Below are 13,527 nucleotides of genomic sequence, written 5' to 3'. Positions count from 1 at the left end.
TCTGTAACTGAGCTTTTTGAGGACAGTGGGGAAGAGAACAAGCAGTATTAAAAGCTTCTGCAGTGCATAGATCTAGGTGTGGCAGGGCTTATATAAGAAAGATCCCAAAAGGGAAAATGCTGTTTAGAATGAGCTCTGCTTTCTCCTCTGTCACTACACGAGAACAGCTGTTTTCTGTTTCCCAGCAGAAGAGTGATCACATGAGTGTTGGGCTTTTCTTGTAGCTAGGAAAACAAAAGTTACCAACAGCTCCAGAAGACGGTATCAATCCCTGCAGAAAGGTTCCCTGTTCCGTCCCAGGCAGCGCTCAGCAATGTGGAGTGGCCAAGCAGTAACTTCACTGCAGATTCTTTGATCGATTCTCTGCGCTGCCTTGTTTTCTGAATCTCACAGCCCTATAAACTCTTCATTCCTTTTCCCTTTAAGGAGTCAAATACTCTGTGCTCAGCTCGTGCCCAGAACTGCTAGGAAATATTCAGGATCTTTTTCTCACTCAAGATTCCCCTGAGTCCAGCTATGAAGGATTTACCAACCCTGCGTTGTCAGCCCAAGTACACATTGCTGCACCATATCTTGGATTCAGCAAACTCCCTAATATTTAGATGTAAAGATTTAATATCTCAAATAAAGATGTTTATTTAATCACGTTCTCCACCACAGTTCGTCCTGTGAAGCTCAAGGAGGACATTCTCTCGTGCACTTTTGCTGAGCTGAGTTTTGGCCTGTGCCAGTTTATTCAAGAGGTTCGGAGACCGAATGGAGAAAAATATGATCCCGACAGCATCTTATACTTGTGCCTTGGAATTCAGCAGGTAAGTCAGAATTTGGTACTGCAGAGAACATTATCAACTTCTAGTGGCCTTTTAGGCTTTATACCCATAGTCCCAAGTAGCTGCTTTCATTCATAACGTGCCTTAATCTCATTCTACTGATTTGATTTTTGATCAGAGTAAACAAACCTCTTCTTACTTGGGAGGAATGTGGCGTGGAGGGCTTGACACAAATCTTGAGGTTTAGTATTTACCCTTTTCATATATAGGAAAGAATTGTAGAAACCTGTGGCTCCTTAGAAGAGTTGTTTTTATGATTGAATGTTGCAGATCTAAAATAGCTGCAAAGTACTCTTCCATTATACTGGTTTACATGGAAGAGGTTACCTGGCAAAGACACTATGCTCATTCAGTAGCTCTTTTTCAGCAGCCTAATCTGTTGGGCTGCTTTGTCCATATTTTAATGCCTTGAGGATGGTGAGCTCACAATAATAATAAAAATTCTGGCCTAGATTTCTCATTTCACACCATGGAAATCCCAATCCATGCAGAAAATCTGATGTGGTGTCTTACTAAAGATTTCAGCAAAGCCTTTTGGACCATAAGACACTCAGACATAGGAAGGGTAAAGAATCTGATGTCCTGTATCTCTGCAATGTTATGTATTCATAAATTATATGTCTTCCTTTTTTCTTTCTCTCGCAGTACCTGTTTGAGAATGGTAGAATAGATAACATTTTTACCGAGCCCTATTCCAGGTTTATGATTGAACTTACAAAACTTTTGAAAATCTGGGAACCTACAATTCTTCCAAATGGTAGGACAATTATTTTATCTCGTGTAGCTGCATGACAAAACCTTATTATGAGTATTTTTCTCAATGCCATGAAGGTGGATGTGATCTGAGACATTCCCATTGGTCTCCCCTTTCTCCACCGTGCAGTTGTTTGTGGTAGACTAGAATCATGGATTGTGTGTCTTATCTCTACCAGTTATGGGTTTCACCTGAAGATACCTTTCCCTCCCTTGACCAATCTCTCAGCTCCTTTAAAGGCTTCCCATTCCTGTAGTCAATGTGCTAGTTCTCTCAAGTTTGAGCTAATCCTTTTGAATACAGGCAGCCAGAATTGTGTGCAGTATTTGAGATGAGTTACTCGGAGTGGAGCAGCAGAAGTATTTCCATATCAGTACTGGAAATACTTCTGATAAATCAGAGGATCATATAAGGAAATCATTGGAGTCTTGTCTCAACTCCTTGACTCAGAGTTCTTCTCACCTCAGTCTCTTCCACATTAAGAGTTCCCCAGTTCTGCAGATATTATTTACTGTTCTTAGAGGATATTCATGCAGTTTATGAGGGTGCTCACATGCAATACGAGTACATAAGATCTTTTTGGAGATTACCACCAAAACATGAGTGATATTTTGACAGCTCCACAGGTGGATCTGAAACTGGCTTTTTATTTACAACTTTCTGTTGGTGCAGAAAGAACCCAATGACTTACAGGTAGCTGTGTACAGTGAGATTCTGCTGATGTCTGTAATCTTCCTTTATATACCTTTGTCCATCGATCAGGTGTTGGAAGATGATGCTGTTCCACAGCTCGGTTCTCCACACTCCCTCTATGTTCTTGCATGCAGCGCTCTTGGTTTTATATTGCAGTTAACTATGATAGATCTGACGTTGTTTTAATGCACAGTTTGTTCATGTACAAGGTTAGATGGAAGAGGGCTTAACACATCTCTGACAGAACTTGCCAATGTAATTTTACTCATCTCTACATCCTACTGTGCTCATGTAGGAGGGTTCCATTGCTTTGGGAAGATGGGGAAGATCTCTTAGATTGCCAGCAGCTCGTAAAGGTGATACTTTTTCTTTCTCTGTGCATCGTTTCTAGGTTATATGTTCTCAAGAATAGAAGAGGAACACCTGTGGGAATGCAAACAGCTGGGTGCATATTCCCCCATAGTTCTACTGAACACACTGCTATTCTTCAACACCAAATACTTTCAACTAAAGAATGTCAGTGAGCACCTGAAGCTGTCCTTTGCCCATGTCATGAGGCGGACCCGGACTCTGAAGTATAATACTAAGACGACATATTTACGTTTTTTCCCACCCTTTCAAAAACAAGAGGTAGAATCAGGTAAGTGGATGCTTTATGATTGCTCGAATCTCTGTGATCGTGTTCTTGTTATCTTCTCCTTATTTGAAGAGGGCAGGGGAGAAGAACGCAGAGTAAGCAGAGCTGTGGGTAGTTTGCTTTCTGCTGTTGTCCTGTGCTTCAAATTCTTTCATTCTGGGATGGTTTAAAGAGAAATTGTTTGCAGCAGGCCGTCACCTCAAGCAATGTGCTTGGGGGTGTTGCAGAGCACAGTCAGACTGCTGCTAGGCTGCAGGACTTTGTGTGAGCTTTCGTGTGCTGCTCTTCACTGAACTCGAGTGATACCATTTTTGTGTGTCCAGATAAATTGTCTGTAGGCAAAAGGAAACGTGGAGAAGATGAAGAGATTTCAACAGCAGTGGAAATGGCTGAAAATGCAGATAATCCCCTGAGGTGTCCAGTGCGACTTTATGAATTTTACTTGTCAAAGTGGTAAGTGATAGAACTTGGTCTTTAATCTGCACATAGATTGGAACAGGAATTCAGGCAGGGACTCTCCTCAGACATCGTGTTCTTTGTGAAAGAGGGTAGGAAAAGTGTGATTTAGGATTGATGTTGCTTGCTGAGATGCAAGATTAATTCTTATTTAGGAGTTAGTGGCTGTACAGCAAGGACACAGATACAAATCGGTTTGTCTTTCCCGCTTGGTGTCAGCTTTAGGTAGGTCTGTGAGCAGGTGGGGCATGGTGTTCCTCACAGAAAATACACCAGCAAAATGGAACAGGATCTCATTACTGTCAGCTGAAACTCAAATCAATCACACCCTCAAATCTACACCTAATGAGCTTCCTGCATATAGTCCCATGGCTTTGGCTATGCCAAGCAGCTGCCCTGACTCTGTTGTCTCCTTATCTTTCTTGTATCCACTTGCATATCATTAGATGTTAGCCGTCCTTGGGCTGAGAAAATATTTTCATGCTTCTCAAGGTATATCAGCTCCTGCAGAGCCCCTGCAGTGGTACAAGCTGCTGTAAGAGTTCACTTTGCTGTTTTAATGTGAATACTCCGAGGCCAAGCAGGAGGGATTCTTGCTCTGGAGGCCTTTGGCCCTTCCTCTCAGCATGGAGATCTCCCTCAGTTTGGTCAGTCTGCCAAGCTCACCGTTCTGCAGCAGGAGAAGCAAGTTGGGATGTAGTTTTGCTGATCCTTAAACATTAATTGTCCCAATGCATGGCAGTTGTGGAATAGTGGGATGGGATGTTTTGTATAGAGATTAAATGTCAGATGCATCTGTCAGTCATAGAGAGACTCCGCTATTGGAGTCCAGTGTGGATGATACTACAGCTGAAGTGCTGTATCCCTAACAGAATAAAGGAGTCACGGATTATCTTTGTTTCTTTGTAAGCAGCCAAGTGACCTGGGGACAACTTAAATGCTCACAAAGCCGAAGAGGGGAAACCAATCCACTAATAAAAAGACCTTAATTATACTGCTTGAATCACAGTGTTGTAACCTCGGTGTAACTGCTGTTTTCTTTCTTGCTTCTCCATTGCTCTTTTACGAGTAAGGATATAAAGCTGCCTTCTATAATGCGTTTTCTTTTTGCACTGACAGTTCTGAAAGCGTGAAGCAGAGAAGTGATGTATTTTACCTTCAGCCCGAGCGCTCCTGTGTACCCAACAGCCCCATGTGGTATTCCACATTGCCAATAGACCCGGGAACTTTGGACATCATGTTAACTCGCATTCTTATGGTGAGGGAGGTACACGAAGAACTTGCCAAAGTCAAATCAGAAGACTCTGATATCGAGTTATCAGACTAAACGAAGCGGGCTGTTTTCCTTTGAATACGGCAGAAGCACCAAACTGTGAATACGTCCAGCTTTTGGAAAAAAATATGTATGAAATAAGCCAAGATCGTGTCACCTCCGGGCAGATTTGGAACCACAGCGGATGTACAGACTGGAACTGGAAGGAGACGAGCTCCGTAGGCTGCGAGAAACACCGTCCTGTGGCAGGCAGCACTAAATGCTCTGAACAAACTCAAGTTGAACTAACCCGTTTGAGTGGTGCAGAAATCCTTTATCTGTGTAGGGTTTAAAAACAGAAAAAAAAACAACAAAAAAAAATCGATTTTTTTTTTTTTTAAAGGAAAATGGTCGTGGAACATCTACCATATAATGCTAATGACAGCGGGCTGCGGCTCACGTGAACTCTCAGCCTGCTGCCTGGCAGTCCTTGCTGCCAAAGGACACGTGGAGACCTCGCAGGTCTTCATGAGGACAGGAGAGGAGATGGTGGCATTGAGACAACCAGACGACTTCCGTTATCAATACCAATATGCTTTTATAATGTTTTCTAAAGCCGGGATCAAACGCTGGGGAGGCAGAGGCCGTGGGTACAGCTGCAGGGAGCTGCTGAAGCAGCGGCCGTGTGGCTGCTGTCGGTCGGTGCCAGCCTTGCTGTCAGCAGTGCTGTGCAGGAGTGCTGTGGGTCAGACTTGAGAGCAATCCCTTTGGGGTTCAGTGTGGGAGGGCTATGTGCAGAAAATCCCTTTCCTAGCGCAGTAGCTCTGCAGCCTGTCAGTTCTAACCTAGCAAATCCTGAGGTGTGTGGACGTTCATTTCTTTCCCTCGAGGCAGCTTTCCTTTCTCCTCTTTCCCCCTCTCTCTTCGGTTATTGCAGAGGGCAAACCCAGAGGGCCTTGTTGTTTCTCTCCCCCACCTTTGCAGTGTGTGCAGTGTTGTCCAAAGGGTCGCAGTATTACTTCTGACAACAGAACTCTGGCACAGGGCTCCCATAAGCATCTTTATCCCAGCCATACACACATAAAGAGATGTAGGGGCGAGGCTGGGAAGTCACGGAGCCTTTCTCAAGGCTCTTACAGCATCTTTATGCAGAGCTCCCACGTTGTGCTGAGAGGGCAGGACTCTGTCAGGCACTGCCTGTGCCTCCATACGTAGCTGTGTGTTTATAATGTAGCGACCACAGACCCATTGGAAACCCAAACTGTTGTTTAAAGAAGAGAACTGTATGGTTTTTATCTAGGCCTGGTCAGCTGTCCGGCTTCAGTAACAAGAGTCTGCTATTGGATCTTATCACTACAGTTTCAAGTGATGATAAATCAACAGCCTTTAATTAAGGGGTTTTTTGTTGTCGTTGTTCTGTTGGTTGTTTTGGGGTTTTTTTCTTTTGTTTTTTAATTATTTTTTTTAGCAGTAACGAAAGTAATTTAACACCAAAAGAAATAAAAGCAGAACGCAGCCCGTTGCCGTTGTGTCCTCTCCAGTCCCGTCCCCGTAACAGATTTCACTCACGTATTGTTTTAACACAGAAAACGATGTGAGAAGTGAAGCTGCCCCTGGTTCTGTGTGCTCCCAGCCCACAGCTGCTGCTCCATCCCTGCTCTGCTGCTCCTTGGGCTCAGTGGAGGTTCTATGAACACCAACCCATCCCTCCGCACTGTGATGTTACGGTAGAACAACAGGCTCCGTGTTCTGTACTGGGGCTGCAGCTCAGCGTTAGGAGGAGGGAAGGAGCCAGGAGCACAACACGTTCATTTTGCCTTCTCTGAAGCCCGTCGCTTCTTTGTGAGCGCATCTTGGTTTTACTTTTCCAGGTACTTCAGATGGGAAGGATTTGCCCCCTGGAAGCAGGGCTGGCTGAAGGCAGCTGTAATAACCCCTTTATATCGTGGCTCTGAGGCAGGGTTGGACACAGCACCATTGGGTGGTGCAAGGATCAGAACAAATGCTTTCGGTTTCCATTCCTCTCTGAGCTCCAACCATCCACGTGATCCCTTCGTGGGCACAGAGGAGTGAAGTGTGGAGATAAGGGACACGGTGCTGGAGTTCTGAGCGCTTAGATAAGGTTGTTGGGGGATGAGAGGGAGCTGAATCCTCTGCCAGCCGCACAGCGCTGCGTATTAATTGGTGTAATTATTAAGGAGAGAAATCTTGTGTTGGTCTGGGGAGAAACAGTGCAAGAAAGGCGATGCTTCGTGCTGGTGGGGGGGTCCCCCTCCATCTGGGTGCCTCTATTGCTGACACTGTCTGGCTGTGAGTCAGCACACAAAGGTGCTGCTGTGGCTGTTGGCAGGAGGAGGGTGAGGGCAGCCCTCGGTCCTGAGGGTGTTGCTGTAGGGAATTGCAGTTGGGGCACTCTGTGCTCGCAGTGTTGGCACACGGAGCTGCTCAGCGTGGTGTCCATCGGCACTGGAACCCCTGCATGGTTCCTGCTGGAGGCGATGAGTCACTTGCAGGTGAAGGAGGGCATCTATCACAGCTGCACGAAGCATCAAACACCAAATCTCCACCTCAACGTGCCCAGATGTGCTCACACCCAGCGGGGGGAGCCCCTCACCCCTTCACTCCCAATTATAAGGCAACAAACCCAGCACTCAGAAAGGCCTCTGAGCATCAAGAGGGGCTCCTTCCCTCTGAGCCAGGACTGCTCTGCCCACTCCCCCCTGCAGCCCAAGGCCCGGTGTGCTCTCACTGCTGTTGTGTGGGTGATGCCCCCCATGTGCTCCTTTACCTCGGTTGCACCCCCTCTGTAAATTGGCCAGACTTTCCTACCTCGTTCGGGCATTATGAGGCTAAATTGTGTAGGATGCTTTGCAGCCCCCGTGATGAAAGGTGCTATACGGCTGCAAAGCGTTAAACATCAAAAGACTCCAATAGGTGACGCCAGTGCATCATAATCTATATGAAAAGAATAATAAAACAAAAGACTTCTTTTTTTCTTATCTGAGAATTTATAGAGTTCAATGTATGGTATTAAGAAGTGAATTCCTGAGACTCCCCCCCCTCGAAATAGTTTTTGTTGGAATCGTTATCTGTATTCTGCAAAAAGTGATTAAAAACTCTTTAACCTCGAGCCTTCAGCCTTGTTTCCTGTCTGCTCCAGCAGCTCACACAGCCCCCAACTCCCATCCCCACCCGTGGATAACGAGGCTCTCCCTGAGCTCTGTGCCCACCTTTTCCATCTCCTTTGGGACCCGCATGTCCCAAACCCCGACCTCCCCCCCCAGGACACACACAGCCACCAGGACGGCTCCTTTGCAGTATCTTTATTGTTCTCAAGCACTCAGCGCTGGGGGGGCCGGGGGTGGGTGATGACGCAGTAGCGGCTGTGCCGTCTCTCGGCGTTTCTGGGCTCTGCCACCCATCCTTTAAGGAATCACCGAACCGATCACCGCACCGACCGGCCCAAACACGGAGGCCAACCCGAGTTTGGCACCAATAGAGAGCCCAGCGGCTCCTGCAGGGACAGAGAGCGGCCGATGTGAGCGCAGGGCGGAGGCAGCCGAGGAGCTCCGAGCCCCCCCCCCAGCCGCGCCTCTCGGTGCCCGGACACGAGCGCCGCTCAGGGCAGCACGGAGCGCACGTCTAAAGCGCAATGTCCCTTCTCCAAACAGGTCCCTTCTCCAAACAGGTCCCTTCTCCAAACAGGTCCCTTCCCATCCCCCGTACTTTCAAGGGAACGAACCCGAGGCTGAAAGAGAGCCGAGTCGGTCACCCCAGCCCCCTCCCTCTGCCCTGCACTCACCGACCGACTGCAGCACGGCCACGGTGCTGCCCGCAGCCACTCCGCCGCCGTTGGCGATGGCCGCAGCCGACATCATCTTGGCTGCTACGGAGCCCGCGGTGATGCCTGCAGCGGTGAAGCCCAGCGACCAAACAACCAGCGGGACGCCCGCGACCGCCGCTCCTGCACCGGGACAGCGCCGCGTTAACGCCGTCCTTCCCAGCCCGACCCGGCGGGGCTGTCGGAGCCCGCAGGGGTTGGGGATGCCCCGATCCTATAAAGGGCAGCGGACGGCGCCGACCCCGAGCGCTGCTCCCCCCAGCGCTCCATCAGCCCTCACCTGCTGCGACGCCGCCCCCGACGACGGCCTTGATGGCCAACTTCATGACTGAGGAGGAAGAGAGAAAGGAGAAAGCGTTGCTCGGCGCCCACAACCCCGCAGCCTCAATTCCTCCCCCCCGGCTGCCCCGCATACCTGCCGGCTGTAACATCCTCACGGCAACCTCTGAACACCGCACCCACAGACCCGGAACAGCCCCGATGTTGTGTCCGTCCCGCCCCACGGTGAGAGCAGCGATGTGCTTATAAGGGGGATAAGGGGGAGGTGTTTGGAGGGGGCAGCGATGATGTAAGGAAAGCGAATTTCCAGGAAATCCGCCCGTTTGTTTTCGTGTCTGCAAAGTTTCATGGATCGAGCCCAGCGTTTAACCCTTGCCGTGCCGGATCACACGCTGTGCCGGGATGGGGGGGGGGGGGGAAGGGGGGGCGCTGGGGGGCAGGGCAGCACAAGGCCGGGATGGATCCGGGGGGTCAGAGCCTCCCCTTCGTGGCTGCTGCTTTATTGGGGTCTGGCAGTGGTGAAGCTCCACGCTTCTGGATGAGGAATGGTGGATGTTTTCAGCTCCTCCCCTTCCTCTGCTCAGCAGCCCCAGACAACCCTCCCCCCCCACCCCGACCCATTTCTTCCCAGCCCCCTCCCCCCCCCCCCCTTGCCCCTTTGCCCCATTGCCCTCTCCTTACCCCTCCATGTCCCCAGGCCTCCTGTCACCTCGTGTCACTGCGTGCCCCACTGCAGCTGGTTGAAGGGGACCAAATCCAGTTGTAGTTGATCTGGTTCCTTTTTACCAGCCCCAGGGACGCACCTCTCCATTGCTCCTCAGAGGCCATCAGAGCTGCTGGAAGTGTTGGGGTCCCAACACGGGGGTCCCAGCCCAAGGATACATACTTCTTAACATTCCATAACGCCGGCCGACTCCATATGGGCATATGAAGAAGTATGTAGGGTTGGGAGGGAGAGGCAGCGGGCACAGGGCTGCTCCTGGAGGCAGCCCCAGCCCATGGGATCGTACAGCACAGCCTCCAAGCTGCCAGGTGTGCTCCATCCCTTCCCCATCTCCACTAATCAACACCAACCCCAATGGCACCCAGCTGCAGCCAAGCATGCATTAACCCCACTCATTATTAACCCAGCCCAGGTCTGCCAGGACCCCTTCCTTCCTGCAGCTGTGCTGGCTTACAGTGCAGCCCCCCCAGCACCTGGTGGTGCCAACATAGTGTTTGCACTGCACTGCAGTCAGGGTTGGGGATATGGCACCAACAGGCACCCCCCCTTCACAGGGCTGGGAGGGTGCAGGAGCCCTCATCCCCCACAGCACCTCCTGGCACAGCAGGCTGGGGGCATCTCCCCTAGTGGGGGGATTTGTGGGTGTCTCTGGGGTTGGAGACCACAGCGAGGGGTGGAGGGAGCCCACCAGACCCAGCACGGTACGATCACAGCCAGAGCATGGTGCTGGGGGGGACAAATGTGACACCAGCTGGGCTGTGCTCTGACCCCAGTGACCTTCCTATCCCTAATCTCAGAGCTGTGTGGGAACACAAGGACAGGCCCTGTGCAGCCGGGGGTGCACATGAAGGTGCAGGGCTATGGGGGTACCCAGCATGGCTGTGACTCAGCGCCCCACGTGCTGCAGCTCTGCAGGAGCCAGAGGTGGCTGAGGCAGCACAGAGGTTGGGGCTGCCCATGTAGCGATGCCCTGAGCCACCGGCACCACGGGGACGTGACTCCCAGGGGCCGGGTCACCAAGTTGGTGGCAGCCAGAGAGGCAGTTCAGTGCCCCCAAACTTATCCTGATGGCAGCACCCTCTGGCCGTGCTGCAGGGATGTCCCTGCTTCACCCCTTTGGCTTTCCCAGCCCTGAGCTTTGCTGCAGGAGTGTTATGGGAGCTGTGAACCCATCAGGGTGTGGGGTCGGGGCTGACACATCCTGGACAGATCGGCCCCGGCTGCCCCCAGGCACATCCCCCCGGCCTTGGGGACACACACGGCTCAGTGTCACAGCTCAGCCCCCAGCTGGACTCTCACGGTGACCTTGGAGAGCAGCACCCAGCACAGCGCTCACCCCAAAGCCTCCACATCCATACCTGCACAGTTCCAGCCATGAGAGCAGATGGGCTGATAAGGGGAGCAGCGGCATGGGGGGGTGTGTGTGTGTGTGCTGGGGCTGCCCGTGGTGTCCCACATGCTCACACAGCACCGAACAGCCCCGGCCTGGCTATAAAAGGAAGCATCTTTTTTGCACGCTGTGCCCCAACCACGCGCCCGGCATTGGTGGCCTCGCCAAATGTCACTGCTCAGCCCCACAACAACTGGGGGGTGGTACACGGTGCCACCTGGGGGTCCGTCGCCCTTAGCTTTGGCCATGGAGCGTTTTGGGGCACTCAATGCCACGGTGCTTCGCAGCACTGAGAGTTGGGCATCTCCTCCCATCCCATCCCATCGCATCCCACCGCATCGGGTGTCCCTGCATCGCACACCCGGGGATCCCCAGCCTCCTCAGGACCACCCTCACTCCTTCACCTGCCCTACACTCGGGGACCCCCCTCAGCCCGGAGCTGCGCCCACCCTGCCGCCATCAGCAGAGCCGCGGGGCTGCGAGCAGCGGCCGCATCCCCACCCTCGCGGTTCTGCCTTCCAGCAGCGCTCGCTGAAGGTTAAACGCCGGCGGTTGGAAGAGCCCCGCAGAGCCCCGAGCCCACCCCCCCCTTCCGCAGCACTCACTGCACTGGAGGTGCCCGGCGTGGAGCTCCGGTGGCAGCGGATCTCCGCGTCCCCTCCAGCCGCACGCCGTGACTTTGCCATAGGACTCCTCCGGTTCGTCCGCAGGAGCTTTGCAGCATCCTCCGGTACAGCGGGAGAAGTTCCCTCGCCGGGGAGGGAGGAGGGAGGGAGGGATTTAAGGCAGCCCTCGCCTGGGCTGCGGGTGCCGCCGGGCTCAGGAGAAGCCCCTCCGGGCACAGCCCCCTCCCCGCCCCGCGCTGGGCAACCGGGATGCGGAGGTCCCCGACGACGAGCATCTCCCTCTCGGGTCCGCGGCCACCTCCACCTCCCCCCGCGTTCCCCGGCTGTCCCGCAGCGCCCGCAGCCCTCGCCCGGGCCCAGCGGAGGCGCGGAGCTCCCACGGGGCGAGTCGCCCATCGCCGCTCAGACCCCGCGGGGACCCCGAGTGGGATGGAGACCCCCGGGGTTTGTAGGATCACAGCGAGGAGCGACGCTGCTGCGCCCACCCCGCGGCCCTCCCGGCCCTACCTCTGCGCAGGGTCAGCCCACGGCACACGGAGACCCCGCCGTGCTCCCCATCCCGGCACCAAGAGGCAATGAGCGCCCCGCCGTGTGGCTGCCCCGGGTGCGCTGCGCTGCTATTTTTGGCAGCCTCCGAAGAGCTCCTCTAGGGCTATTAATAATGAGAGTGCGAAATTCGTTTGGCCTCTCCTATATAAGGAAAGGTAGAGGCTCAGAGGCAGCTAAATATACTGGCGCGTGCGGGAGCGAGTGGGGAAGCTTTGGCACCGGGTGTGGAAAAGGGATTGTTGGAACAATGGAAAGACGGACTGAGCCGCGTGGATGGACAGACAGAGGGATCCCCGGAGGGCCCACAGGCAGCACTCGGTGCCCCGGGGCTGCAGCTCCGTGTCAGCAGCACGGCACTAAGAGCGGGGCAGGAGCAGCCGGGATGCGCGCAGCACCGCAGTGCCGCCAACACAGCTGAGTGCTCCGAGCCTCAGCCCCATTGCTGCCCGCAGCATGAAAGGCCCCAAGAGCTCCCGAAAGGGACAGCAGAGATGCGGGGAATCCCAATGGCAGGAAGGCAGAGAGGAGCAGCGCCAAAGCCACACGGTCACAGCAAGGACAGCGTGGAGAGAAACAGCCCCGGGCTTCACCCTGAGCTCCACGAAGAGCCCTTCTCTTTCCTCCTCGTAACTCTGCCTGGGTGGGGAGCTGGGAGTGGGGGAAGCAGCGGTAAAACCCCTCCCCTCTTTATCCACCAGAAACTCTCGGTTGAAGGAATCCCTTTTAGTCCCGATCCAATTAACGCTGCAATCAGACGTGGTGAAGCAGAGCTGGGCAGGTTGGGCAGAGGGATGAAGATTTAAGAGCAAAAGAGTTTTGCCTTCATCACCTTAACGAGGGGCTAAAGTACGTTGATGCGCAAGGAAATACAACGAGTGGCTCCGAGCAATTTGTCCAACAGCCGCCTCCAACTTCCACACACGGGCGTCTCTAATTGTGAAATCATAATGCATAGCAATGCAGAAACCTTCCCCGTGCAAGGTCAGGGAGGGACCACAGCGCTTGGGCAGCAAATGAGCAGCGCTGGTGGGGACGGGGGGGGAGAGAGGAGGGGGGAGAAAAGGGCTTGGGAGGAACGTATTGACCCTCCCGCAGAGCCCTGGGGGTTGCCTTAAGGATGCAGAGAGTCACAGCGCTGCAGAGTGGGAAGCTCCCCCTCGTCCTCCTGCCCCGTGCGGTGATGCCGAGGCACTGAGGGTTAATCGCACGGCGAGGGAACGCCAACGGGGAGCGCTGCGCTGTCATAGAGCCGAGCTCAGCGCTGATAGATGGAGGCGGAGGGATAGTCCTGAGCAGGGAAACGCCGCAGCAGCTGATCGCGGCATCTCAACCTCCGTGTGATTCCTACGGAGAACTTTGAGGACGAAGGGAATAAACTCAGCTGTGCAGCTTTTGGTTCTTCCCTCTCCAACGCTCCGATCGCTGCAGCAGGGAGAGCCGGCACAGCTCGGCCGCTGCAGACGGGATTTCCCCACGAGGACAGCGAGGGATGCGCA

At 53.2% G+C, this 13,527-nt stretch overlaps 2 protein-coding genes across 6 annotated transcripts in view; one reads left to right on the top strand and one right to left on the bottom strand.

The window, feature by feature from the left end:
- LOC140261695 (zinc finger MYM-type protein 4-like) overlaps positions 1–7,752 on the top strand; it is a 33,338-nt gene extending 25,586 nt beyond the window's left edge. For 4 of the 5 annotated variants that reach the window (XM_072355421.1, XM_072355422.1, XM_072355419.1 and 1 more), the window contains 5 exons: positions 661–812; positions 1,476–1,587; positions 2,669–2,917; positions 3,238–3,367; positions 4,490–7,752. In XM_072355421.1, coding sequence (XP_072211522.1) covers positions 661–812; positions 1,476–1,587; positions 2,669–2,917; positions 3,238–3,367; positions 4,490–4,697 — 851 coding nt within the window. In that variant the 3' untranslated portion in view covers positions 4,698–7,752. Of the gene's footprint in view, positions 1–426; positions 514–660; positions 813–1,475; positions 1,588–2,668; positions 2,918–3,237; positions 3,368–4,489 lie in introns of all 5 variants that reach the window. The other variant, XM_072355423.1, reaches the window with a different exon arrangement.
- Positions 7,753–7,930: 178 nt separating this feature from the next.
- Positions 7,931–11,730, bottom strand: LOC140261752 (interferon alpha-inducible protein 27, mitochondrial-like). Its single transcript, XM_072355526.1, has 5 exons — positions 11,462–11,730; positions 8,879–8,984; positions 8,744–8,791; positions 8,425–8,586; positions 7,931–8,136 (listed from the first exon to the last, which is right to left on the bottom strand). Exons 1-5 carry the CDS (start codon positions 11,540–11,542, stop codon positions 8,048–8,050), a joined length of 486 nt encoding a protein of 161 aa, XP_072211627.1. The 5' UTR covers positions 11,543–11,730; the 3' UTR covers positions 7,931–8,047.
- Positions 11,731–13,527: the final 1,797 nt, after the last annotated feature.

This window comes from Excalfactoria chinensis, chromosome 22, assembly GCF_039878825.1.
Source record: "Excalfactoria chinensis isolate bCotChi1 chromosome 22, bCotChi1.hap2, whole genome shotgun sequence".
NCBI lineage: Eukaryota > Metazoa > Chordata > Aves > Galliformes > Phasianidae > Excalfactoria > Excalfactoria chinensis.
Note: the sequence above shows the minus strand (reverse complement) of the source record. Positions and strands in the feature narration are given on the sequence as shown.

Bases quoted from the DNA above. Each gene is read 5' to 3' on its own strand.
- LOC140261752 (XM_072355526.1), bottom strand. From the start codon at position 11,542: ATGGCAAAGTCACGGCGTGCGGCTGGAGGGGACGCGGAGATCCGCTGC. The intron at 8,792-8,878 runs GTATGCGGGGCA...CTTCCTCCTCAG, and splicing joins GAGGATGTTACAGCCGGCAG to TCATGAAGTTGGCCATCAAG. The intron at 8,137-8,424 runs GTGAGTGCAGGG...CTGTCCCTGCAG, and splicing joins GGCCGTGCTGCAGTCGGTCG to GAGCCGCTGGGCTCTCTATT.